The 27,913-nt window shown below is 44.8% G+C and overlaps 1 protein-coding gene across 1 annotated transcript in view; it reads left to right on the top strand.

The window, feature by feature from the left end:
* Window positions 1-3,083, top strand: part of MEX3C (mex-3 RNA binding family member C) — a 37,555-nt gene extending 34,472 nt beyond the window's left edge. Inside the window, exon 2 of the mRNA XM_084629331.1 lies at window positions 2-3,083. Coding sequence (XP_084485457.1) covers window positions 2-1,227 — 1,226 coding nt within the window. The 3' untranslated portion in view covers window positions 1,228-3,083. The remainder of the gene's footprint in view (window position 1) is intronic.
* The last annotated feature ends 24,830 nt before the right edge of the window (window positions 3,084-27,913 follow it).

The following is a 27,913-nucleotide window of genomic DNA, read 5'->3' as shown; positions in this document are numbered from 1 at the left end:
GGTTGCAAAATAAAAGCATTAAGAGCCAAGACGAATACTTACATTAAGACCCCTGTTCGAGGAGAAGAACCCATTTTTGTCGTCACTGGACGAAAAGAGGATGTAGCCATGGCCAAAAGGGAAATTCTCTCAGCAGCTGAACACTTCTCCATGATCAGAGCATCACGCAACAAAAATGGTCCTGCTCTGGGTGGGTTGCCATGTACTCCCAACCTGCCAGGTCAGACTACAGTCCAAGTGAGGGTGCCTTACCGTGTAGTTGGGCTGGTGGTTGGACCCAAAGGAGCTACAATCAAAAGAATTCAGCAGCAGACACACACGTACATTGTTACTCCCAGCAGAGACAAGGAGCCAGTCTTTGAGGTTACAGGGATGCCTGAAAATGTAGACCGTGCACGTGAAGAAATAGAAATGCATATTGCCATGCGCACAGGAAACTACATAGAGCTGAATGAAGAAAATGATTTCCATTACAATGGTACAGATGTGAGCTTTGAAGGCGGCACTCTTGGATCTGCTTGGCTTACTTCCAATCCTGTCCCTCCTAGCCGCACCAGAATGATTTCTAATTATAGAAATGACAGCTCCAGCTCCTTAGGAAGTGGCTCCACTGATTCCTATTTTGGAAGCAATAGATTGGCTGACTTCAGCCCAACAAGTCCATTCAGCACAGGAAACTTTTGGTTTGGAGAAACGTTGCCTTCAATGGGCACAGAAGATCTTGCAGTTGACTCTCCTGCATATGACTCCTTACCAACGCCTTCCCAAACCATCTGGGCCCCTTTTGAACCAGTAAACCCGCTATCTGGCTTTGGTAGCGACCCTGCTGGTAACATGAAGGCTCAGCGTCGAGGAAGTCAGCCATCCACTCCTCGTCTGTCACCTACATTTCCTGAAACTTTGGAACATCCGCTTGCTAGGAGAGTGAGAAGTGACCCACCCAGTACATGCAACCAGGTTGGCCTTCCAATATACATCCCTGCTTTTTCTAATGGTACCAACAGCTACTCCTCTTCCAACGGCGGTTCCACATCCAGTTCACCACCCGAGTCTAGACGAAAGCATGACTGTGTGATATGCTTTGAGAATGAAGTTATTGCTGCCCTAGTTCCTTGTGGCCACAATCTCTTCTGTATGGAATGTGCCAACAAGATCTGTGAAAAAGAAACGCCATCATGTCCAGTTTGCCAGACAGCTGTTACTCAGGCAATCCAAATTCACTCTTAAATATATATAGATATTATATATGGACTTTTTAAACTCTTAAAGGCATGGGTGTAATGGTACTCCCCCCAGTAAACTTCCTAATTAATTCTGACTGTTATTGGGTTTTCTTGGGATTAGGCTAAAGTTGTTAGTAAATTTATACTTTCTAAAAGGCTGCTACGGTAACACTAAATCTAATGGTCTCTGTCCGGTTTGGTTTAAATGGATGGCACATTTATCAGAGATACATCTGGTATAAGGTTAAGGAACAGTAGGGGGGAAACTTTAGATCAATTTCACAACCAAGAAAACAAATGAATTTTACAGGTTTTCCTAGTGATCTGTATTAGTGTTGGTAACATCTAAGTTCTGGAGGCAATGAACCCCATAGCCTAAACAGAGAATTAGTCTGCTCTGGAGGGTTCATGGTATTATTGATGTATCAAAAAACACTTCCAATGCTGCCTTCTTTACACTGCCAGTTTTGAAATAGGTTTTGGGTTTTGTTTAGTTTTATTTTACAACAACTTACGCCTAATTCTTCAGTATTGCAAATAACCTGTTAATGCACAGTTTGATTTTTTTGGGGAATCAGTAAGGTTGTTGGCAGTTTTAAATAGATCACTGTTAATTGGGGGCGGGGCTGGAGGGAAACTGCCAAATTGACCTTCATCTCACCCAGTTTGTGAACAATGGTATGTTCAGAGGATCAGGAATGATTTGGTCTCCTTCATTGTGAATTCCTACCCACTGCTTTTCTTAATGGAATGTGGAGTAGCCTGGCTGTGGCTTGATCCCATTTCAATAAGAACTTTGGGGTGCACATACTTTGGCTAATAGTGAGGATGCTAACATTCCATTCACTAGTCTGATCAAGGTGTTCTTAAATTACATTTTAGAGATTATATAGTTCAAAATGTGAAGCATTTTTATGTTCAATCCATACTTGTCTTGCACATTATATAAATATATATATACAATATATATATATTTTATTTTAGTAATGTAAAGGAAAAAGGGGGAGGCGTGTATGTGCTCTTGTATAATTCCTGAAAGCAGCTGTGACCATGGCCCTTCAATTATTTTACGTCATTTCAAAACTGTTTCCAATCGCAACAAAAAATGTCTTTCAAATGTGCTGCTTACATTTCAACCTGTGGATGTCTCTAGCATCTTCATCCTCAGTATGTTCCAAAATCTGTGCTGGCATCTGAAAAAACGAACCACCCCCCCCCCCCACACACACACACACAAAGTGGCGTTGTAGTAGAATTTCTATTATTTTTTTAAGCGTTCTTTTCCCAAGACACACACAAGCTTTTTTTCCTCAGTATAGCAAAACAAATTCTATGTATTGAACTAGTAAATATACAGAAATTTTATTTTTTATTTCCACTTGAAGAGTTACATTTCGTATAAAAGTTTACAAATAATGGTTTTTATTTTACGATTTTTTCAGTATAAGAGTTGCCTTGATGGCATATTATGTAATGCATAACTTTAATGCTAATTGCTTGTAGAATAGTTAAATGTCAGTATTGAAACCTAATCTTTAGCTCCAGTCTTGTAGATATGAACAAATGTTCACCAAGCATGTATTTTGTATTTTATTGCATTGTACACTGCAACTAATAAGCCAAGGAATCGACAGATATTAGGTGCGTGTACCATTTCTATAAACCACAAACTAACAATGACAAACTATCAATATAGTTTAGTATTTGCTAATTTTACTACACTCTTTTTGTTATGTATATGTAGGGAGGTCATAGGGATTATAAATTCAATTTGAGTAAAGTTTAAAAACCATATATTTTATGATAAAGGGCCTTTAACTTATGATGGCCAAAGCACTGATATTATATATTTGCTGTAAAGAGAATTATAAGAGTTTTATTTTTCTGATATTAAAAGTTACTTAATAAAGACTTGTTTCCATTAACTTGAATGTTTTCTGATCTTGCTGTCTTCATGGTTCTCATTTCAAACCACTTCTGTGAAACTATAATCTGATAGCTCCCTTTCACTCCCTTAAAACTTGGGGGGTTTATTGCTGAAGTGCTTTGCAAGTGAACAGTTTTTAATTTTACACATAATCTTTTAAAAGTAGCAATGACTGACCAAATTTCAGAAAAGTTAGATGTAGGACTAGTAATATCTGAGAGCGCATCGTCAAAATAATTTAGAAATTTTCTGTTCCAAGCACATCTAAGATAAATGTATTTCCCTACTTAGATACACACACATACAGCAGCAGAAGAGAATTATCAGGTATTTGTTTGAAGTAGTGTTTTACTTTCATTATTTCAACCGTTTCAGTTCCTCGCTGATTTCAAGTTGCAGGTATAATTTTTTTGCCTTTCCCATTTAATTGAAAATTGTAAACAATATCAAGTGCATTGCATTTGGTGTTAAACTGAATGTGAAAACAGATGCATTGAGGTCTTAAGCATGGTATCTGTTCTACTTACTAAGGGTCAGATTCTGTTGCTCACCCTCATTTTGATTCATAACTTGCTCTGCAAGCTGCCCAGTTCTGATCCATTTTAGGAGTTTATAGCTCCCATTACAGTAGTATCTGAGCATCTTAAACTTTAATGCATTTATCCTCTCAACACCTCTGAGAGGTAGGGAAGTGCTATGATCCAGATTTGACACATGGGGAACTGAGGCACAGAGCAATTAAACTGTTTGCCCAGAGTCACACAGGAATCCTGAGGCAGAGTGAGTTGTTGGATCCAGGTCTCCTGAAACCCAGGCTGCTGCTCTAACCACTGGGCTACCCTTCCTCTGAATTTCAGTGAGCTATAACTTAACACAAGTAAGAGTACAGAACTTGGCCTCAAATTGCCTTCAGAAACTGTCCAGAACTAGAAGGCATGTATGTGTTTTACAGATACGTATAATCTAACAGTGTGCAGTCAAGAGATTTCTACCACTGGGCAAGATTCTGTTGCCTCTGGTGCAGGATGCTGCTGCTCCGGTTATGAATCTGCTGCATTAGGATTAAAAGGGAAGAGAGAAGACAAATGTCCCTGTCAAGAAAAGGAGTTCTCGGTTGACCTCTCCATTTGAAGGGACTGGAACCTGCAGCACTTGGTTGTTTGAGCACCATGATGTACTTCAGTCCAAGCTGTTATGAAATGATGATGTAGCTCTTATAGTAATGAATACCCAGTAAATATTGTTGAAGTGATTGCTCTCTGCCAGCAGCAATAACAGGTGTATTGAATAAAAGTCATGCTATTTATCTTCAAGCCTCTAAACATGCTGGGCCCTGATTATTTTAGAGACAGATCTGCCACTCTGTAATCATCACCTACCTTGACATCCGTATTCCTCTGCATCTTTAGAGATGCTCAAGCCTCTTACGCAGTTGGCCCGCTGCTGTGGAACACCGAGAAGATGTTGCTGTCCACCGTCAGATTGGGATTAAGGATTCCTCTTTTCTCAATTTTTTTTCTTGATAGAATCCTGAAGAGGCCAAATAAAACTTGAATTCACCCTGTGCTCTCTTTTAGTGTGTCACATGGCAAGGGAATAATTTACTTTTCAGGCTTTGAGAAAATGTCACAATTAGACATGTTTTTATAATATCAAAATATACAGCTGATTTTCCAATAAAATCTGTTTCTTAACCAGCACAAGGCAGGAATTAGCTTACAAGACTAATTTTGATTTTCTTATAATTATTGTATTACACTTTATATTTTCCCTGCATCAGAAACGCTTCTGATCAGTGACTAAAGTTCAGTATTTTAGCTTCTGTTTAAATAAAGGTGAAACAATTTCTATGAATCTTTAATTCATTGGCAAGTCCTTGTTTGACAGTTTTAAAAATCCCGTAGTTTTTGTTTACCGATGTAATAAAATGGTTATTAAAACTGAACACTTTTTTTAATCTACTCGTTTCAGTTCAGCTTGGGCAATAGAAAACTAAATCCATTTTACTTCCAGATTTTGGTGTTAAAATTGTAAACACTAAGGGAGTGTCAGCTTTTAAAAAAAGATTTTAAATGTGTCCTAAATTCTGTAGAAGTTTGTTTTCATGTCATGCAAATTTTAAGCCAAGTTAGTTGGTCATGTCATTTACGTGCCACAACTGTGTCCAGCTGTAACCTGGAATCACGTCCAACGTCATGGTGTGTCCAACACGAGTGTGTTACTTCCGTTCCTGTTTGGTGGGAGGTAGAAGGGGTGAAGGATAGTTTTTGTTCTAAGTTTTGATAAATGCATTCAATTTTGAACACCGCAGATACCAACGAGAACTAACCTTTCAAAAATCTGCTGGCCTGGAAATCATTTGAGGCACAAAAAATGAATCCTGTACCCGGGAACTCGGAGCCAGAAGTTCCAGAGTTCAAACCCTGGCACAGATGCCTTGTCCATTTTAACCTCTGGTCTCTGCTTTCCTCATCTGCATAATAGATCTAATACTTGCCTCACAGGAGTGTTGAGGATTAATTTAGTGTTTTTAAAGTGATCTGAAGTGCCATTGGTACATATATTTTAGTGCTGTCAGCAAACATCTTTTATGAATCACCAATGGAAGACCTGAATGAGTTTCTGTACTTACATAAAAAGAAAAGGAGGACTTGTGGCACCTTATAGACTAACAAATTTATTTGAGCATAAGCTTTTGTGAGCTACAGCTCACTTCATTGGATGCATGAAGTGAGCTGTAGCTCACGAAAGCTTATGCTCAAATAAATTTTAGTCTATAAGGTGCCACAAGTACTCCTTTTTCTTTTTGCGAATATAGACTAACATGGCTGCCAGTCTGAAACCTGTACTTACATAAGTGATTTATAGGTAGAACTTTTATGATTGACACTTCTATTTTCCCTTCTGAAAACAGCAAAGGGAAACTTGGGGATGGGGGGGCAGAGGATAGTGATTCTGATACGTCTTCATTTAGCTTTCATGAAACCATAACGTAAGCTGCTCCCTAAACATGAAGAATTATATCAGGCTACTTGGTGGTTGTGGCAGAGGTAAGCAAAAGTGATGGTAAAGATTATAATTCACTTACACAAAGAGCCAAGACTTGCTATGCAAGAACACTTAGTCTGCCTGGTATTGGGATGATCTTAAGTATGGTTTCAGTTAGAACTTGGTCTGGTGGAGGTTTAGCAAATACAAGCGCTCTATGAGCGGAGCATTCCACTGGGGAGGGGGACAGCAGTGCAGCTGCGCTCAATAAATCTACATTCTTATAGCATTCTTAGCCCCCTCTCTGAGCATCTTGCTTCTACATAACTTCTGGTCAAGATTTTTTAAAAAGTCTAAAATTAGGCTTCTAAATAAGTGGGCTGATTTTCCCAAAAGTGCTAAGCACTCAGCAACTCTTATTGAAGTCAAGAGGGAGCTGATTGTGCGCTGAACTTCTGAAAATCGGGGCTGTTGAGGCAGGAGTCTTATCTTTTAGGAACTTGGGCCTGTGACACCCTGTTGTGGCTTGTAGATAGGCTGCTGCATTCCCCACCAGGCAGTATCACCTAGGACTGAAGATAGTCACTCTGAGATCAGTTGCAATGTTAAGCCCAAGATCTCATGAAGACTTGGCTCACGACAGCCAGGTTTGAATACAATAGGCTGAGGCATGGCATTCTTGCCAGACGCAGGTGGAAATGGGCATTTGTCATAGCTGAGGCCATCCTGTCATCCAATAGAAGTCCAATTGAGCCCCAAAACAGCAAGCAGCTACTGTCAGCACAGGGGGATGTTAACAAAAGGAGACAAGTTCTTTAATCTATTTCCACCTTCCTTGGATTCTGCTTCCTCCAGGTGTTGACTGTGACTGGGCCCCAAGAAAGCTCTGTGGGTGTAATATAGAGCTAGGTGTCATGCAAATACTGATGACTCTGCCATTAGTGTTCTCTCACCTGATCCCCTTCATACAGATGCTGACTAATACAGAGGAGAGGATAGAGCTTCGTGGCTTACTATGACTGAGTCCAAAGATGAATATGGAAATATGGCCATTGTCTATAGACAGCAGGAGGTCATCCACCAGTGCTGTATGTTAACCAGGCCCTGCGTATTGATAGGTGGCATTGGAGATGTTTTGGCTAAGCTTCATTTAGCTCAGGGGTGGGGAAGATAAGAGGTTGTAGGTTGCCCATGACTGTGGTAGTTATGCACTAGATATTTGGTGGTAGCTTGAGGTTGCTAGTGTTGAGAGAGAGTTTAGTACAAGCTGGACTCCTCGATGTTTGAGTGGTTAGTACATTTCACCTTTCCCAGGTTCTGCCAATCATTGCTTAGTTGTGATTCCAAATGTTCTCTCAACACCCAGGGAGCAGGTTTGGCAGGGGTAGTGGGAGGCAATTCATTACCCTGAGCTAGGCTGCTGGATCGCCTATCTTAGACATAGTGTTTGGGAGCAAATAAACCACTGGCTGATCTTTGGCAAAGAGAAAAGGAGCAACACTAAACCAAGAGTTTTAAAGTTTCCTCTAAAGCCAACTCTGAGCTAATATCCTGCTAGCTTAATTTTCTGATGTATCTACTTCCACAAGGGCAATGATTCCTTTTTTAAAATCAGGTAAGTGGAAAAATTGTCCACTGTTCAAAGCATTCAGCTATGGGGCCTGTAAGTAGGAAGTAGAGTTGGCCTAAAACGGGCATATTTTTCACACACAAAATTGCAAAGAATTTCAGAACTTTTCAACCAGCTCCTTGCCTCAAATAGGTTAAGAATTAAAATATCCCTGCATGGACAAAGGGGGCGGGGGGAGGGGCATGGTGTGAGGATGGAAAATAAAGCAGCTTAATGGAAGCATCAGGGCAGGGTGTGAAAGTGTTATATTTGCCTTTTTCGTTCCAAACAGGATAGAGCCAAGTGAAACGCATCTGGCAATCAACCAGTCCACAGCACACTGCCCAGCTGGGAGACAGGCAACAGTTTGCCTAAGACATGGGGGCAAACCCCTTTCTCAAAAGCCATGGGATCTTTAATGTCCACATTACTAGAACAACCTAATTGTTTTCCCTAGGGAATGGCTTCAGAAGAACTCAAGACAGCATCAGCCATTCAACAATCACTCTGGTCAAATAGGTGGGAGGGAGGATTTTTTGGACTGAGCTTCCATTGAGTAGATGCTGTCTGTTGTTTGCAGAGGCTAAATAAACAGCCTTAAATATGACAGGTTTCAGAGTAACAGCCATGTTAGTCTGTATTCGCAAAAAGAAAAGGAGGACTTGTGGCACCTTAGAGACTAACCACTTTATTTGAGCATAAGCTTTCGTGAGCTACAGCTCACTTCATCAGATGCATACTGTGGAAAGTGTAGAAGATCTTTTTATACACACAAAGCATGAAAAAATACCTCCCCCCTCCCCACTCTCCTGCTGGTAATAGCTTAACTAAAGTGACCACTCTCCTTACCGTGTGTATGATAATCTAGGTGGGCCATTTCCAGCACAAATCCAGGGTTTAACAAGAACGTCTGGGGGAGTGGGGGGGTAGGAAAAAACAAGGGGAAATAGGTTACCTTGCATAATGACTTAGCCACTCCTAGTCTCTCTTCAAGCCTATTTCCCCTTGTTTTTTCCTACCCCCCTTTTTCATGCTTTGTGTGTATAAAAAGATGATCTACACTTTCCACAGTATGCATCCGATGAAGTGAGCTGTAGCTCACAAAAGCTTATGCTCAAATAAATTTGTTAGTCTCTAAGGTGCCACAAGTACTCCTTTTCTTTTAGCCTTAAATATGCTACATATAATAGGTCAGCTCTTCAACTTCTGCCAACTGTCCTAGCTCAATTGAAGGGCAAAGGAGCTCTGAAGAATTGACACTAGCTGAGGAGCTGGTCAGTTATGTAGTGTATTTCACACTATTTGTATTTCGTGGATGATTATTGCACAATCACCTAGCAGAAGGGGATGTAGTCAGTCTGAGTGGAGCTCACTTTACCAGCTAGCCAACGCAAACCACTTGCTCCAACAGCAGCAGGTGAAAAAAGACTCTATAAACTGCCTTTGTGCTCAGAGAGGAGGGGCTAGGGCAGAGATGAATAAAATTAGCGGGGTCAAAGATGCATAAGTAGTTTGGAGGCAGTGGGTCAATACATATCAGAGGTTTTTACCCAACAACCTGTGTAGAGAATCTTACTGGTGCATGTGCGCACCAAGCAGGCTAGAGGTGACATGGGCCACACGGTAGCTGCAGGATGCATATTGGATACATACTTGAAGGTATTCAAGAGCGAATGGTGGTTTGTGAGTGGGGAAAAAATGAGCGAGTTGAGCCTTGGCCTTCAGCCAGAGAGGAATGAAGCTCTCTGCCTATAGCTTGGAGAGAACAGCAAGGAAGCAACTGTAGTTCAGCATGATCTATGACTCCTGTGTTGCCCTGGGTTAGACTTCAGACCTACTGGCTCAATAATGTGAGGGGAAGGGACTTTCTGAAGACACTCGCCATCTCGCTACAATGAGGAGGCTCCTCTGAGCCTGCCAAGTAGGGGTAAGCATGTGGTTTAATGTAGATTTCCTCTTCAAGGTTTTATTGTAGGGTTATTTCTAGTTCCTCAGTAGTGTTTGAATAAACTGAAGTAAATTAGTTTACCTTATGGTACCCATGGGTGTGTTGCTTCTAATGTGAAGATAATAAAGAGACTATGAACTAATTTTCTTTGCTTTCAAGACAGACTAAGCAATAAAATGAGTCCAGACAGGCAGGAGGGTGAGGGGAATAATCTTTCCTAATGGGGCGATACAAATGGATGCCAATAGCTGCATAGAACATTACCCCTCAAGCAGCCAATGTGGACTAAACCGATGCTCGTGTGTGAGAGACGTCCATCAGAGTAAATTAGAAAGGGAGCTGGTAATTCGTGACTTCTTGTGCTGAAGTGAAAATTTTCTGTACTATGTTTGAGTCATATGCATGGCCGTGAGTTTTTAATGAAGGATTGCTGCCCATTCAAAATGGTTAAAAATGGTTCAAAATGGTTAAAAAGCTGGTCTCAGGGTAGAGCCGGAGCCATGAGGGGTTTGTGTCATGTAACTGGGGCAGTATGAATGGGTTGTTAATGGACTGGCTGAAGCCCCCCTGCATTAATGGGGGATCCAGAAAGACAATGGGAACCCCAGTGACTGAACAACTGACCCCTGCAAACAGGAAACTCCGGCAGGTAAATCATGTCAGCTCTGCAGGAGGGAGATAAGGACCAAGAGGTGACAGGAGGCTAGAATAAGAGCTGGTTTATGCAGAGACACAGGACCTCACCTGTGACTGAGAGACAAAGAAACAGCGACAAAGAGAAGAAACCAAGATATTTCCTTCAGCAGCATGGCTCAAGAGAGTCTGGCTTGGCCAGCACGAACTATGTCTTAGCTTTTGCTTCTCTGTGCTAAGCTAAGAACTGCCTGGTGCTGTCTTCCAGCTGACTAATAAATCCTCCCCTGTTTTGAAAAGGCTGTCTGGGGTCACTGCAAATACTTACTGAAGTGCATTGGTCCCTGGAGTGTGTGAAAGTCTCTGAACAGGAGACAATCCCAGTGGGACTTGCTGGGCAGCATTCATGGTGTGAAACAGGAGTGCTGGAGCCCAGAGGTTCAGTCTTGGAGGCAGTGTGGTCACGTGGCCTATCCTTAAGGAAAAGTGGGGCCCCCTTAGGTGTCTGGCACCCTGAAGGTGTTTCTCCAAGGGCCTGTTTAAAAGCTGGGATGCAGCACAGATGCAATCGATCTGCAACACCCCTATATTAAGGTTGCCCAATGCTTCCATTATGTTTCTTTCAACCTTTCTTTCATGTGACGCTCCAACACTTCCATGGTTGGCAGCAGGCTTTTGAAATCTGGCTGGGAGAAAACCCTCAGAGATAAGAAATCCAATGAAATTTCACTGAAGTTTAGTCAAGCTATAAACTATTAAAAATTGCCATACCCCCCCCCCCCACCACCACCACCTCCTTTTGCGTTGCCCAGCAAATCTTTGGCAGCAGGCCTAAATAACTCCACCTAATATTCAACACAGCATTGGGCAAGTTGCTTAATCTCTGTGATGTGGTTCCTCGTATGTAAAAGAGAGTGAGTGCTTCCTGGTCTTACAGGTGTGTGGTAAAGATAATACTTGTGAGGTGTTCTGATACTTTGGTGCTGGGTGCATATAGATCAGTGAATGAAGCACAGAGAAGTTCAGTGACTTAACCAAGGTTATACAGTAAGTCTGTGGCAGACCACACAATAGGACGTAGGAGTCCTGTGTTCTAATCATTAGGCAACACTGCCAATAATTCCTGGAAGTGTAATACATATTTCCAACAGAACCATATTCTGTGCTGCTAACCTGCTGGTAACCGTTCTTAGACATCGCAGTTGATCTTATTCCTTGCATATTCATTAACGGCTATCTCAGATTTGGTTTGTAACATTTCTTGTATCAAAAATAACTTTAAGCAAAGATAGTGCTAGTCAAACTCCTGTCCGGGACAGTATTGTTTTTTTAAAAAAGCAGTTATGAGCCAGCATGGGGCTTCCCGTAGTTGTTGTTGCATGGGCTTTAACACATTCCAGGGTGTGGTGTAGCCTCAGAAAGGACAGTGTGCCGTGCAGAAGACTGAAACCTGGGTGTCTGCGGGGGAAGCATTTTGGAGTCAGCAGTTTCAGCAGTGACTCACCTGTGCTGCATAAGCAATTGCCCAAAGAGGCTTTTTGCTAAGGAGTTGATGCTGTATTGCAGTACCTGAAGGAGTTTCTTTCTCAACTGCCAAAATGGGCAGCAACCACCTAATAGCAACTATAAAGGAAGTAACAGGATGGTCAGGGCTGAGTAAGGTGAGTCCTCTGTGCGTCAGGCAGACAAAGAACAACTTTATGGGGGCACATAAAGGATAACTTGGGGGGGGGACATGGGGCAAAAGGCATTTTTAGGGAAGTTACAATGTTTTATTCGTAAAAAGAAAAGGAGGACTTGTGGCGCCTTAGAGACTAACCAATTTATTTGAGCATAAGCTTTCGTGAGCTACAGCTCACTTCATCGGATGCATAAAGTGGAAAGTACAGTGAGGAGATTTTATATACACACAGACCATGAAAAAATACACATTGTAAGGAGAGTGATCACTTAAGATGAGCTATTACCAGCAGGAGAGTGGGATGGGGGGGAGAGAAAACCTTTTGAAGTGATAATCAAGGTGGGCCATTTCCAGCACATTTCCAGGAGTTAACAAGTACGTCTGAGGAACAGTGGGGGGGAGGAGGGGAGGAATAAACAAGGGGAAATCGTTTTACTTAATATAATGACTCAGCCACTCCCAGTCTCTATTCAAGCCTAGGTTAATTGTATCCAATTTGCAAATTAATTCCAATTCAGCAGTCTCTCGTTGGAGTCTGTTTTCCAAGTTTTTTTGTTGAAGGATAGTCACTTTGAGATCAGAAATCGCGTGACCAGAGAGATTGAAGTGTTCTCCGACTGGTTTATGAATGTTATAATCCTTGACATCTGATTTGTGTCCATTTATTCTTTTACGTAGAGACTGTCCAGTTTGACCAATGTACATGGCAGAGGGGCATTGCTGGCACATGATGGCACATATCACATTGGTAGATGTGCAGGTGAACGAGCCTCTGATAGTGTGGCTGATGTGATTAGGCCCTCTGATGGTGTCCCCTGAATAGATATGTGGACACAGTTGGCAACGAGCTTTGTTGCAAGGATAGGTTCCTGGGTTAGTGGTTCTGTTGTGTGGTGTGTGATTGCTGGTGAGTATTTGCTTCAGGTTGGGGGGCTATCTGTAGGCAAGGACTGGCCTGTCTCCCAAGATCTGTGAGAGTGATGGGTCATCCTTCAGGATAGGTTGTAGATCCTTGATGATGCGTTGGAGAGGTTTTAGTTGGGGGCTGAAGGTGATGGCTAGTGGCGTTCTGTTATTTTCTTTGTTGGGCCTGTCCTGTAGTAGGTGACTGCTGGGTACTCTTCTGGCTCTGTCAGTCTGTTTCTTCACTTCAGCAGGTGGGTATTGTAGTTGTAAGAATGCTTAATAGAGATCTTGTAGGTGTTTGTCTTTGTCTGAGGGATTGGAGCAAATGCGGTCGTATCATAGAGCTTGGCTGTAGACAATGGATCGTGTGGTGTGGTCTGGGTGAAAGCTGGAGGCATGTAGGTAGGAATAGCGGTCAGTAGGTTTCCGGTATAGGGTGGTGTTTATGTGACCATCGTTTATTAGCACTGTAGTGTCCAGGAAGTGATCTCTTGTGTGGATTGGACCAGGCTGAGGTTGATGGTGGGATGGAAATTGTTGAAATCATGGTGGAATTCCTCAAAGGTTTCTTTTCCATGGGTCCAGATGATGAAGATGTCATCAATATAGCACAAGTAGAGTAGGGGCATTAGAGGACGAGAGCTACCAAACCATATGTAGGCATGATTGTTGCCTCAATGTATTTTATCTGATGAACACTCCTTACTAGAAGCAGCATGATTCAATGGTCAAGGCACTTGACTCGGATTGAGGAGACGTGGTTTCTATTCCTTGGCCCTTCCACTGAGCTGGGGGGTCACCTGCTGTACAAGTCACATCTCCTCCCTGTGCCCCTTTGCTCATCTGTAAAATAGGGACCGTGCTTCCTCTGCAAAAATACATTGAGATCTACAGTTGAAAAACCATCAGAGCTGCATGTTGTGAATACTATTGGACTGGGGAGGGGGAGAGCTTCCAATTCAGGATGGCTGGTTGACTGACCACAGGAGAATCTTAAAGGTCCAGGTTTTCGTAAACATTCCCAACTGTTGTATCTGCAGAACGTGGTATCCTCCTTGCGGAGGAGGGTTTGTGCATGGGTAGTTCTGTCTTTAAGATGCTGCTATATGCGGGATGGGTTGCAACAGTTATTTCATGCAAGGAGGGATGGCTATGGTGGTAACCTCCAGTATACACTAATGGCCAGTAATATTGGTGTAATCACACACACACTCTGCCTCTTGGTCTGGAAGCTCTGAACCTAGGCACACATCACCCATTTCCTGAAACACGGAAACATTCTTTGCTCCCTACGGGCAAGAGGACCACGCCTGTAAAGTTGTGCTGTAGGACTTGTCTATGCTGCGGGGGGTCTTGCATCAGTCTGGCTACACTGGTACAAAATCCCAGTACAGCTGCACTGCAACCCAACCTGACTTCCACTGGTGCAGCTTACCCCACAGGTGCCGGTGCAAAACTCTCTCCATGTAGGGGTTAACCTCCATGAAAAGCAGCAGGCAGACAGTTCACACAGCTTTTTATGTAATGAAGAAACCTTTATTCCACCCTTGCTGTCACTGTAGAATAAAGGTGTCCGCTCTGCTCAAAGCTAGAGAATCTGCAGAGCTTCCAAGTCAACATACTCTCGTCTGCTGGCAATCAGTCTATTCAGGCAATCAGTTCTGAGCTAGCTCCTTGTCCTCACAACTGGCAAAATGGAGCCATCTTTCACAAACGCGAGCACACTCATACGGTACTGCAAGGCCACGGACATTGTGCAAATCTCACATCCGAGAAACATCAATTCAATTCACGGTTCACCCAGCTCCAGTGTAATGTCTGGCTGCAGCTTCCAAGTGGTTAATGAAGACAGCTGCTCTTCACTGTCAGGGGCTGTTTCTTTCCAGAATCTTAGCAGAACACTGGACTTCATTTTTTTATCTAAATTTTGTTCTTATCTAAAATATGTGGGGCTGGGGTCTCCTGCAAAATGGACTCCAACTTCAGGTGAAGGACCACAAATGACACTTCACATGTGCGGGTCTCCTGTTAGTTTTAAGCATCTGCAACATTGACCCACATTTATTAAATCTCTCATCTTTTGAATGTTTACAGGGGACCCAGTAAGGCAGTTGTAGTGTTGGCTGCAATTTCATCTGCCTCTTTAGCAGTTCTGCATCCATTACATTGTTACTTTTGGTTGCAGACCTGTATGACCTGCCTATATTTAAAATGAGTCTAGGAACAGACGATAAATTCTGTCACCTCACACAGCTGACATTTTATGCAGATTCAAGGTGGTTAATTTATACCCAGGTTGTAGTAGTGGTATTTTGGGTTCACTGCTCTTCAACTAGTGGATTTACAAGGAATAGGTTCCTAGAGGAGACTTGGTCTAGTGATTAGATCATAGGAGTAGAAGGACCGCTGAGTTTTGCTTCTGGCTCTGTCTTCCTGTGAGAGCAGCGGCAAATTATTGAATCCCTCTCTGTCTCAGTTTACTTATCTGTAAAATGGGAATAATAGTTAAATCTCACCTCTGGGCAATACTTAATTAATGTTTATAAACTGAGCTGGGTGGAACATTGGAAGTGGGGGTTTTTTTTGGTTAGATTGGGGGGGAGGGGGTTGTTTTTGTTTGTTTGAAATGTGCCTGCTTGAGTTCACAAAACTTCCGTGAAACTGGAGCAGTATTAAAAGACCATTGGGCAAATTTCTGTGGAACTTTACACATGCTATTTTTTACGACTTAGATGTTGGCAAAAGCTCAAAGCCACCTTCACTTGGAAATACAGCACAGGGCTGCGATGCAGAAGAGCCAAAGTGCCATTCCTACCTCTGAAAAATGCTGCTTGATGCTGTTTTGTACATTTATACAGCACCTCACGAGCTTCAGTTCATTAGGCTTTGCTGCCATTGCCCTCATTTCCCAGACAGGGAACGTCAAGCTCCAGGGAGTCAGGTTCAGTAGCATAGCGAATTAGCTACAGGACAGGGCACCAAGAGAGGTTCTAACCCTGGCTGAGACCGGAGCTAGTCAGAAAAATTTCAACAAAACATTTTTTTTCATCTGAATTTGCTGATTAGTCAAAATTGAAACAGGCCTAGGCCTGTCAATTTCAACTAAATTCCAGTGCAAATGAGGGATGCTTCCAATGGAACCCTGCCTGGTTTGCTGCCAGCTTGCTCGCCCAGCTTCTCAGCAGCCTGCATCATGGGTTGCCAGAGCTGAGAGCCTGAAGTCCTGCAAGTCCTGGCTTACATGATCATCACTCCTTAGCAGCCTGGGCTCCCAGCATCCCCCAGTCTGGGGTAGCCCCTCCCTAGGCCCAGAGCAGGGACTCACCGTACAGCTGGATGGAGGACAATATTTCCAGTTAACCAAAGATTTCAACATTCTCAATTGTAATGAAACCAAATCTCAAATTCCTCCATGAAATGGATTTCCATTCTCCACCAAACTCTGATTGTAACATTGGCTTGGATTATGAGCACAGGTACGTCACTCAGCCTGGGTTCCTTAGCTATCATCTAGGGCAGTGCTTCTCAAGCTATCTGATGTGGGGGACCGGCAATTTTTTTCCCCAATGTGCGTGCAGACCAGCAGCCGATGGCTCGCGGACTGGCACCAGTCCGCGGACCACCACTTTGAGTAGGGAACAGGGGGGCGATATGGGTTCTAACTTCATTGTGACATTGGCTTGCAGTTTGATCATAAACACATCCCTTAACTTTAGCCTGGGCTTCCCTGTCTATAAATGAAAATAGTGATATTTCACAGGTGTGTTGTAAAGCCAGCCAGGCACAGAGGTGGGAATTAGACCTCCAGATCTTTTCTCTCCCAGTTAATCTTCTAATCAATAACTTTTTGAATAATTCTTTCTTCTGTTTCTTCAACTATTACAAGTGTGAATGTGGGAGCAAAAATGTCCCCATGTCCTGCGATGAGGTAGAAATCCAAACCTTTGGGAGAGGGCAAAATCATACAAAACAGGCAACAATTGATGCATGAATTTTTGTGGACACGGCTTGCCACGATCAGCTAGCTCTATGCTGCAGTCCTCGAGTGGAAAGCAGTGCCAGATCACTACAGAGAAACTGCAGCTCTTGCCCAAGATGAGGTGCTGTGGTGGGAGCCACTGCTAGCTTGGCAGAGTATGATGGGACGGGGGGATGTTAGATAGATAAATTAAGCCCATACCTGGATGCATGGGGATTGCTGCCAAAAAAAAAAAAAGATTTAGAGTTAATTAGAATTTCCAGAAACCATAAAGATAAGCAGATTAGCCCTCAGGCACCTATAAATTATTGTATTCCTGAATAATGACAGGTTTCAGAGTAACAGCCGTGTTAGTCTGTATTCGCAAAAAGAACAGGAGTACTTGTGGCACCTTAGAGACTAACCAATTTATTTGAGCATAAGCTTTCGTGAGCTACAGCTCACTTCATCGGATGCATCAAGGTGCCACAAGTACTCCTTTTCTTTTTGTGTATTCCTGAAGAAGCAGCAGCTTCATAATCTATCTCTGTAAATGAAGTACTACTTATTACACTTCGCATTCGCCACTGCGTACTAGCTTTTAACGTAAGCAAGTCCCCGTGAAGTCTATATTCTCATGCTGGACCCAGCCACGAGCTTGAGCGTCTGAGTTTAATTAGGGCGAAATAATAGCATAGTATAGCAATCTCCAGACTTATAAGCAGGCGTGGTCATGCTGAAAGAGCTGCTTTCATTTTCTACCTTGTGAATGGCACTAGCATTACTGTTTATTCCTCGCGTGGGTGTGGATATTTGTGTAGTGAGCTGGGAATATGGTCACTAACAAAAGCATGGGCATGATTTAAAATGTAGGTGATCACTGTCCGGTCTCCAGTTCTGGTTTGCTAATTGGAATTCGTTCACATGAAAGTAGCATTTGTCTGTAGGCCAGATAAAGCTGGGCCTGTGTACTATGAGCAGGTAAAATTAGAGACGGCGGGAGAGGTGTTTTTCAAAGGGTCTAAAAATGACTTAGGAACACAAGTCTCATGGAAAATCAGTGGGATGTGTGCTCCGAAGACCTGACCTACACACAGGTTTTGTCCTAGTAGCACTGGTGGGTAGGAGGGGTTGTTTTTTTTTAACCAATATAGTTATGCAAGTACAAGCTGTAGCATGGCTACAATTCTATCAGAATAAATATACCTTGTGCTGGTATAATGATGGTGATAATACCTAGCGCTTATATAGCCCTTTTCATCAGTAGATCTCTAAGCACCTTACAAAGGAGGTCAGTATCATCACCCCCATTTTACAGAGGGGAAAATTGAGGCACAAGGAGAGGAAATGACTTGCCCAAGGTCACTCAGCAAGTCAGTAGCAGAGCTGAGAAAATATATTGGTATAAGCACATTTATATGGATATAACTACATCCACACTCTGAGGCAGATTAAGATTCTTTGGGGCACAAAAAACTTTTGCACAAAACCTACCCCTTGTCACACGGCCCTACTCCTCCTCTACCATCCCACCCCCCCATGACTCCACCCCCAGCCAGGCAAGAACCTGGAGCCAGACCACGTTAAGAGCTACCCGGGGCCAACAGCACCCTGGAAAAACTTGTATATTGGTGCCCCAGCCATCGTGGGCAAGGTGTCCCCATTGGCCCTGACCTTCATGTGTGGCCCCTGGCTCCAGCAGGCTCACACACCCCCTCCCCCGACTCCCAGGGGCTCCCACCCCTCAGGGCCCTGCTGCCTCCCCCTGTCCCCTCCCCCAGTGCTTAATTTGTATTGAAAGAGGTGCCAAGGCTCAGCCCCAGCAAGCTCCAGTGAAAATTAAGCTCTGGCTAGGCAGCCAGAGAAAGATGTGAACAAAATGAAGAGTCCGAAGGAGAGCAACAAAAAGAAGAGGATGAGAGAACAGGCCCCACGAGGAAAAGCTGGAAGACTTGGGCATGTTTAGTCTTAAGAAAAGAAGACTGAGGGGCATGGGCAGCGGGTATAAGAGGCCAGGGGAAGCCAAGCCTCCCCAAACAGCCTCCCTGCTGCCTTTGGAGCACGCTGCTGCCAAAAGGGGGGGTCCCCTGGCTGTGGCCCCACCTACGCTCCACCCCGAGGCCCCGCCTTGTCCCACTTGTCCGCTTCACCCCGAGGCTCCGCCGCTGCCTGCCCCCACTCTGCCTGCATGGGAGCCTCGTGGGAGCGGGCGAGGAGGCATCCCGAGCCGTGAGTGGCTGGCTTGGCCAACAGGCGGGTGGGGAGGTCTGGGGGAGGGAGCAAAGAGGGGCGAGCAGCAGGTGGAGGGGAACCAGGGGAGGGAGGCGAAGAGACATGGGCAGGTGAGGGGGTGCAAGTGGTGGAGGGGGCAAAGAGGCACATTAGCAGCTGGCGAGCAGGAGCCAGGGGAGGAGGCGAAGAGGCACGAGTGGCAGATGGCGGGGGGGGCCGCAGAGGAGGGGGCCAAGTGGGGCCAGGAGTGAGGCATGGTTGGGGCTTCTCGGGGAGAAGGCTGAGCGGGGGGCAGACCTTCGAGCAGGGCCACAGGCGGCCTCCCCAAATGGAGGAGTCATGCGCTGCCCATGCTGAGGGGGGAAGAGGATAAGAATCTTCAAATATGTAAAAGGCTATTACAAAGAGGATGGTGATCAGTTTTCCCCATGTCCACTGCGGGCAGGACAAGACATAATTGACTTAGTTTGCAGCAAGGAGATTTAGGTTGGAGTTTTAGGAAAAACTTTCTAACTATAAGGATATTTAAGAACTAAAACAGGACAGGGACGCTGGGAAATCCCTATCACTGGAGGTTTTCAAGATCAGGTTAGACAACCGCCTATCAGGGATGGTCTAGGTATCCTGCCTCAGTGCAGGAGGGATGGATTAGCTAATCTCCTTGAGGTCCCTTCCATCCCAGCATTCATGAGAAGCTATGGGTCTATAATAATCAAACACGTGTCCCTGTCCCATCCCCAGACCTAGACCCACACATCTGGCAGCAGAAGGATTAAGTAGGCCGCTCATAGAAATCTTAGCAATAGCCCGAGATGGGCTGACTTGTAGTAGACGTGCTATCATGAGAGACAGGCTCCAGGGGTGAAGGTTGGGTCTGGCATGGAACTGTTCCAAAGTTCAGCGTGTTCTGAGCTGGAGCATTAGTTTTAGTCCATTGCTATATAGTATACGAAGCTCCTTCCCTCCTGTCAGCTCAGCCTGTTCCCTTCCAAACTGTATCTACAAGCGTGCCGCCTTCTTATTTCAACTTAAGCAGCTGTTCTTGTGATTCACATGAGCACTATGAGGGCCACTCACAGTTTACCCACTTATGTACTTACTGTATATGGCCCACGGCAGAAAAATGCATGAGATTGCGGACATCTTTTGCCCAGCTCCTCAAAGATGTTTAGGAGCCTGACGTCACTTGTTTTCATTGATTCCCAGTGGCAGTTAGGTGTTTAAGCACCTTTGAGGATCCTGGCCTTTGTTGTTCGATTTCATTCAAAAATCTTTACTTTTCTTATTAATGAGCTGGTAACTTTCTCTAGGCCATGATCTATGTCTAATATTGGCCTAAACCTGTCACCATCGAGGGGAAAGCCACTTTATTTTTAGTCCAAATGATTTGGTTGCCGAAACTGTGCTGGCACTGAATGATGGCTTGCATTAATCAGTGACTGAATGAAGCACTCCTGGATATGCTCTTGTACTTGTGCAGCATGTTACATTACATTGAGGGACTAACAGGGCAATGGAAAAACATTCCTGAGAGTAACTACTGCAAATGTCTGTAGTGTTTTCCCAGAGTAAAGGGCTTAGCTGCAGCTTGACACATACCCAACCCATCGGAAAGGAGGCCCAAGGAGTTTGTCTTCTTTTCCCCCTGCTCACTGATATCAAACTGTTTGAAGTAAATATAAAAATAGTCCCTTGTAACTTCATGGACAGCTCAAGCTTTACAGCAGCAACAAGCACAGAAGGCACGGCCTCCTCCTGGAGCAGCTGAAACTCCAACGACTTGTGCGACAGTCCATTAGCTGCTACCAATGACAGGCCCATTTTGCAAAGGTAAGTTGGTGCTTACGTCCCATCAGACCTCAACCTCGGGATGCTGAAATGAGGGTCAGTGAGAGACAACATGCCTTCGAAGGAGGGACCTCAACTTTTTTATTGAACAGACCACAAGTGCTGACTTGTATTTTTCCTGATGGGTGCTCCACCCTCATTCGTCCCCTTCCCCTGAGACCCTGCCCTCACCCCGCCTATTCCCACCCCCAATCCAGCCCTCCCCCTCACTCTACCTCTTCCAGCCCCTAACCCCGGGGAGGCTGGCCCGCCACGCCCTCCTCTCTGCCCCTCACCCTCCCCTGAGCACCTCCCACCCGCCGAACAGCTGATCAGCAGCCAGCCTCGGGGCTGGAATCAGTGTGGATGGAGGGTGCTGAGCACCCCCTATTCTTTTTCCTTGGGTGCTTGAGCCCCAGAGCACCCACAGAGTCAGTGGCGATGGAACAGACTGTTTTATTAACTATATGTACGAACATAGCACTAGCCTGGCACCTATTCTAATATGTGGTTTTATGCACTGAAAACATACTTTATATAGGAAGCAACTATTTACAATAAAATTAAAAAAAGAATGTGCTCTAAGGCTCATAGAGACTGTGTTTTGTGTCATAGATCTCCTGTCCAGATACCCACCCATCCTCCATGGAGACGTGGAGGTGACGGGCAGCGCCTGGCAGGTGGCGGTACCTTAGCTGAGTATTGCCGCACACGCCAGCTGAGGGCTTTTTTTAAAAAAAATGTCCATTTCTTGGTGGTCAGATCTTGGGCTTTTTTTTTGCTCCCTCCTGCCAACTTTCCCCAGTTTTTTCTAACGAGCAAGGTGAGTGGGGAGGGGAGCCCCTCTCGACCCACTGTGAACGCAAAGGCTTCGGCAGAGCAGAACTGGGACGTGAGGGATGGTTAGAGACTCATGCCAGAACAACTGTATTCCTCCCACCCTCACCCCATTTCTCACAGGGATGCGACAGGCTCAGCAGTGGCATTATAATAAACACTGCCGGCGGGACTGCTGGCACCGCTGGAACGTGGCATTGCCTAATGCTAAAGTGTGACACAACAGCCACTAGATCAGCTGCCAGGCAAAGCTTCAGCAAGCCAGCACCAAGGTTACGAATAGGAATCCAATTAGGAGCCCTACTAGCCCATTGCTGAGGCCCTGCCACGGACTTCCTGTCTGAACTCAGACAAGTCACCGCCACCATCCAGTGCCTCAGTTTCCCAGCCCATCCTTTGTCTGGTTTGGCTCTTTCCATGCAAGTTCCTCAGGGCAAGGCCCATCTCTGACCACACTTGTGTTCACACCCAGCGCAATGCTACTAGTACCACAGCCTGCAGCAGAGCCGGCCCCGTTTTGCAGCCTGCCATTGGCCACTCTCAGCCCCTGCTGATGTCGCTGCGTTCAGCTCAGCCTCATGACCCCAGCTGGCAGCTTGTTATGCTACTGCAAAGACACGGCCTTGGCCGTAATGTTTCTACGCTGCCTATTTGATGAAGTTTGCGCCCTTTTTGTCCCAGCGCCGCCTCTCACTTGGTGGCAGACGCAGGCACCTGTCAGCTTGAACTGGAAGTGAAAAATGCCCCTTGTGCCTGCAGCAGCAAGAGCCGGCTGAAAGGTCACGCTAGATAATTGCCAAATAGATGGGTTTTTCCCGGTTGCTAAACGTGAAGCAGATGTTTTCGTCACAGCAGAAAGTGGCGCAATGGGGCCATCTAGTGGCTGGTTGCCTTGGCCACAGGCGTATCAGCTGACCGCAAACAAGCAGCAGCTTGTTGAGTTGGAAAGTGCCATTTTTATATAGAAACTTTTCAGAGTGGACTCATAGTTTGGTTTAAAAGGTTTTTGCTTCAAAAGTAACATCCTATTTAACTAACTCAAGGAGGCTCCTAGTTCTCTGGGCTCTACTGTTAGTGACTTCATTGGATATGGTACGAAAACCTTGGATTGGAGTCCATTGTCAGAATGATCTGAGCATCAGTAGAGATTTCCTCCCAGTGAGACCTGCCAGACTATGGAATCGCTGCCCAAGGAAAATGGTGAAAGCCCCTTTGGTAGGCCCGCGTAATACTTGGAATGGGCAACTCATCAGAATGTACACTGTAAGAAACAATCTGGGGTAGGACTAATTGGGTGCTAAGTCTGTTCCATCTCCGGTTTCCAGGCAGTTACAACAAGGTGAGACACTTTTTAAAAACATCTTATTAGACAGAGGGGATAGGATTGGCAGGGAAGGGGGCATTAGCTCCAGCTCAGAAACAGGAGAAATATCAACCTACCTGGTTTCGGAGGTCATAGCTATGTGGCTGAACAGCCAGGATATCTGGCTTCCACTCCTTCAACTGGTGTTTGACAATGTCACTTAAACCTTCCTGGCTGTCTCTCTGCTAGGCTTTTTACTAAGAAAGTTCATATTATTGTAGCTCTAGGGGTAGCAAAGATGAGGTGAGGTTAGGTGAGACAGCAGTCCAGGCATTCACCAACACTTTAACCACTACCTCAACTCCACCCACCTGCTCAGAGGCAATCTACAGAACACAGTGGTATTAACACCAGCTGGCACACACAGTTCTGTTCAGATGAGTGAGAAAGTTGTCAGAACAAAACCTTACTGAAGACAAGGTTTGTCAGTTTCTGCCAGCTGTAAAATAGATTGAGATCATGCAGCTGGAAGGGACCATATCTTTTATAAATTGCCAGTGATGGAGATTTCACTACAACCCTTGGTAAAATATTCCAATGCGTCATTACTATCTGTTGAAAATTTGCATCTTATTTCTTGTCTGAATTTGTCTGGCTTCCAGCCATTGGATCACATTCTACCTGTGTGTGCTAGATTGAAGAGCCTATTATCAAAGTTTTGTTCCCCATGTAGGTACTTATAGACTGTGATCAGTGAAGGATAATGCTCTTCATCTATGTCGCGCTCTTGGGGGAATTCAATTTTTAATGTCTGTAAAGCACTTGGAAGCTGTGAAATAAAACTCTCTTTTAATCTAAAACGTAACAGCCGTCCTGGATTGGAGATCATTGTTTAAGGCCGATATTTTTGTTTCATTACCATATTTGCAGAAGCTGAGCAGTAATATTGTCCCAGAGCTGCATCCATCCTGACTAGAACTCTGCAGTGAAATGAGCCATTTCATTTGAAGCAATGACTGCATTCTCCCAAGAGTTGTACTGCTTGATTGCACAGTATTCAACCAGCAGGTGATTAGAGTGCCTGCCTTTTTTATTATGGTGCCATCAAACTCAGAAGCTGCTGCAGACCAAGGGGAGCTATATAGGGAGGACTTGTGCTCAGTCTTAGTAGAGCTCCAGCAAAATGGATCAAATGGCACAAAAGGATCATTTTGAAAAAAATCTAAGGCTGCAGGTATTCGTTTCTGGCATCTCTGAATGTCAAACCCACCCCCACAAAACCACAGTGAGCTGGTTTGACATTCAAACACTTTTATTGTCACGAGTATGCAACTTGTTTCTAAAAATCAGCAAGGAGGGAGGCTTCTCTGGCTCCACCCTCTTGTGTCTTCTGGGGTGGGGGGGTGGAGAGAGACACAAGAGACACCCTCTCCCCTCCACTCTGATAAGTTACAGACAAGCGTCATCCCACTGACTAATGGCACACCAGTATGCAGAAGGTGGCCATAATTTGGCCCTAAACCTTTCCAGTGGCACTCTAAGCAGCCAGCTCTAGTCTTAGCACAAGATGCTGAAGCCTCACCCAATGTAATGACACTATGTGTGTGACATTGCAAAGACTCTTAATGCACAACTAATTAAACAGTACAGGGCATGAGTCATTCAAAGTGAAAGCTCCCTTGGCCACAGTCTGTAACTGTGGCATTCCAGAGCTCCACACTGGAGAAGCGCTCAGTGAAAGCAGCAGAAAGATTTGGGGGGAGGGCCTCGGGTCCCTTTCCCCCCCTCATTTAAAAACAATCAAGCAAACAAAAATAACCAGGTAGACCAAGTGAATGAATGTTAATGTAACAAGACTGGAATATCCTTGGGGCAGAGACTGTCTCTTACTGTGTGGTTTGTACAGCAGTTAGCCCCATAGGTGGCACCCATGGAGCCGGGGCCTGCTTGGGACCTTTGGGTACTACAGCAATATAATTACATATAAAGCAACTGTGTGAAAAAAAGGTTACTAAAGTTGCAAAGGCAAGTCCTCAGAAGGTAGGAAATGCCAGCATTAAGATTCTCTGGGCAACCTCAGTTGGGCCTGCTTGTGCGTATGTTTTATGATACAATCTTATTACATCATCCCATACGATGTATATCCTCAGGACCCCTGCCTCGTTCAATGCCTAGGCTAGACCTGCTCTGGAGATGAATTAGGGTTGTGTGGTGAAGGAGGCTGTTGTCTATAGGACCCCTGGCTCATTTGTTGCAGAATCTGGAACCCGTTTAGTGAATGAGGAAGGGGATGGTAAGAAGAGAAAGGGTTGTCTCCTGGTTAAAGCAGGTGACTGCTACCCAGGAGAACTCAGTTCTAGCCCTTCTTCTGCCCCAGAGTTCCTAGGGGCTGCTGGGCAAGTTACGTCAACCAGACTTTTCATAGGTGGTTACTGTGTGTTCCTCATTTTGAGAGCCTGGGGGCTGAGTTGCAGAAATGCAGAGAACTCCCCTCTAGAGCCAAAGTCAATGGCGATCAGGGAGGATGGTTAGGAAGAGTAAGAACTGAGTGAGGAATTGGGACATCCTGAATTCTAATCCCAGTTCTGTCAGACTCCTTGGGCAAGTCTCAGTTTCCATATATGTAAAATGGAGAAACTACTACTGCTGCCTTGGGGTCTGGTGACTAGTATCTAGTGTAGCATTGTATGTGCCTTCATACTCTGAAAAATCAGGCCCTCAGTTTGGTCACTTCAGCACTGACACTCCCAAAGTTAATGGACACTTTTGGTCACAAGCTGTTTCCCTATCTATAAAGTGGAGCTAGACATACTTTGTTACTCACAGGGAAGTCATGTCCAGCAATATTCTGTGGGCATTCAATATTGGTGATAAGTACTATGGGAAAGCCCACCACACAAAATGAACAATTCCATATTCAGAATTTGAGTGGTGTGCAACAAAGAAAGGCCTGGGGCCACACATCGAAAGAGGAAGATAAAAAGAAATATTAAACAACTGCCTCATTCCCTGAGCATTTTCTGCCCTGCGCGCTGAGGCAGACCAGGGCTCTGTGGGGGGGAAAAAAGGTATGTGATCATGTAATTAAGGATTGTCTAATACTGCATATTAAGAGGGTCTTAATTCAAATGTTTCCGAACATTTGAGGGCTTGACTTTGCAAGCTAACCAACGTTCGTTAACATGGTTTGGCTTGGTATGTAAATTATTAATTTGCCAACCTTATAAATCTCAAAAGCTTAATCAAATTTAAACAAATCCCTCTGTCGTTTGACATTTTGTGCCCATTTGGTGATTTTAATGCACTGCTGGGAAAGCTAGAGTCAAAAAGACCATATTCATCCCCTGCAGCCAATGGAGTCTCACCAGGGAGGAATTTAACTCAGAGTGTTTAACTTGCTTTTTCGCAGCAGCTGCACTATCATTGTCTTGATGTAAAAGCAGCTGCCAAATGCTAAGACTTACCAGCATGCCAGCTAGAGCTTTAAAAATCTAATGGACATGAACATTTCAGGCTCAGCTCACTAAAGAATTGCAGAGAGTTTAAGTAAAAGGTTTCAGGGAAACAAGTTCCTAAACATTCAAAATGTACCAGCATCCACAGATCACATTCACTGACTAATGCTGTGCTCCTCCCTAGAGGGCTTGAACCCTTGGCCAGCAGGTGCTGGTGGAGAGCAAGCGGGGAGGGGGTGATATTCATGCCCTTTGAGAGTCTGAGGGAAGGAAGCCAGACTGCACTGGGACAGAACATCCCTGAAAGAATGGGCATGAGCAACGTTAGACTTTGTTAGGCTCTTGACTGCAGCTGGAGTGAAAGGGCAAGTGCTGTTGACAGAGCTGGTGAAGGGCTGGTCTAAAGGAAGCAGAAGCAGGACTTGGACAAAGCAGAGGACGAAAACCCTCTCACCTCACTTGAACCACCTAGTAACCAGGCCTGTGGAAGCAGGAGGTGATGCGGCACTGCTGGGTGAGAGAATGCACACACCACTACCTACGGCCTGGGTACCAGCAAGGCAAACAACCAGCAACCTGTTTTCTTAAAGGCACTTTTCTAGAAGGCCGTTTTTAGAAGCTAGGGCAGGAACCTAGATCCTGAGTTCTGTTCCCAGCTCGGCAACTGGCTCCCTCTGTGACCTCGCTCATACCATTTAACCTCTTTCTGCCTGGGATACTTAGCTGCTATGAAGGGGTGCTGCGGGACCTAATTAACATTTGTGAAGTGCTTTGGGGTCCTCAGGTGAAGGGCTCTGTACACTTGCAAAGAATTCAGACTACCCTTACTTAACACAAGATGGGCTGGGCCAGCCTGCAGAAGATGGGTCACGCTACAGCCATCTTACCTGATACTGCGCTCCCCACAGATCTAGCACGCTAAGCGGAGTTAGTGCTGGAATGAGAGAGCTCCAGGAAACACCAAGGTGCCGCTGGTTCAGTAGGGGGCATAATCAATGCACGAGGTGTAATCCAAACTTGAGGAATGTTATTGCTTGGTCTCGATAAAATTAAAATAATCAAAGGCATTTGATCCTTTTCTACATATGCTGTGGTGCAGCTGGCTTTTTAATTTCTCCTTTATGTACAGAGATGTGAACAGGGAGAAAATGCAGGCCTCTCAGGAAAAGATCAAAATAAATGGCTGGTTTAATCAGCACAGGTTACGCAAACCAATCTCATCACAACCTCAAATTAGTCAGTTAGCACCCACATTGTTTCAAAACCAAGCTACTCTTCTGTTCTTCCTTCCTCCACTGAAGGCATTTCTGTGAGCATGGAGAGATTTTTCTCATTGAATTGCCGGTCACATCCTTCACTGCAGTCTGATCCGGCTTTTTCCCCCCA

Source organism: Lepidochelys olivacea (assembly GCF_965140295.1).
Source record: "Lepidochelys olivacea isolate rLepOli2 genome assembly, chromosome: 5".
Taxonomy (NCBI): Eukaryota; Metazoa; Chordata; order Testudines; family Cheloniidae; genus Lepidochelys; species Lepidochelys olivacea.
Note: the sequence above shows the minus strand (reverse complement) of the source record. Positions and strands in the feature narration are given on the sequence as shown.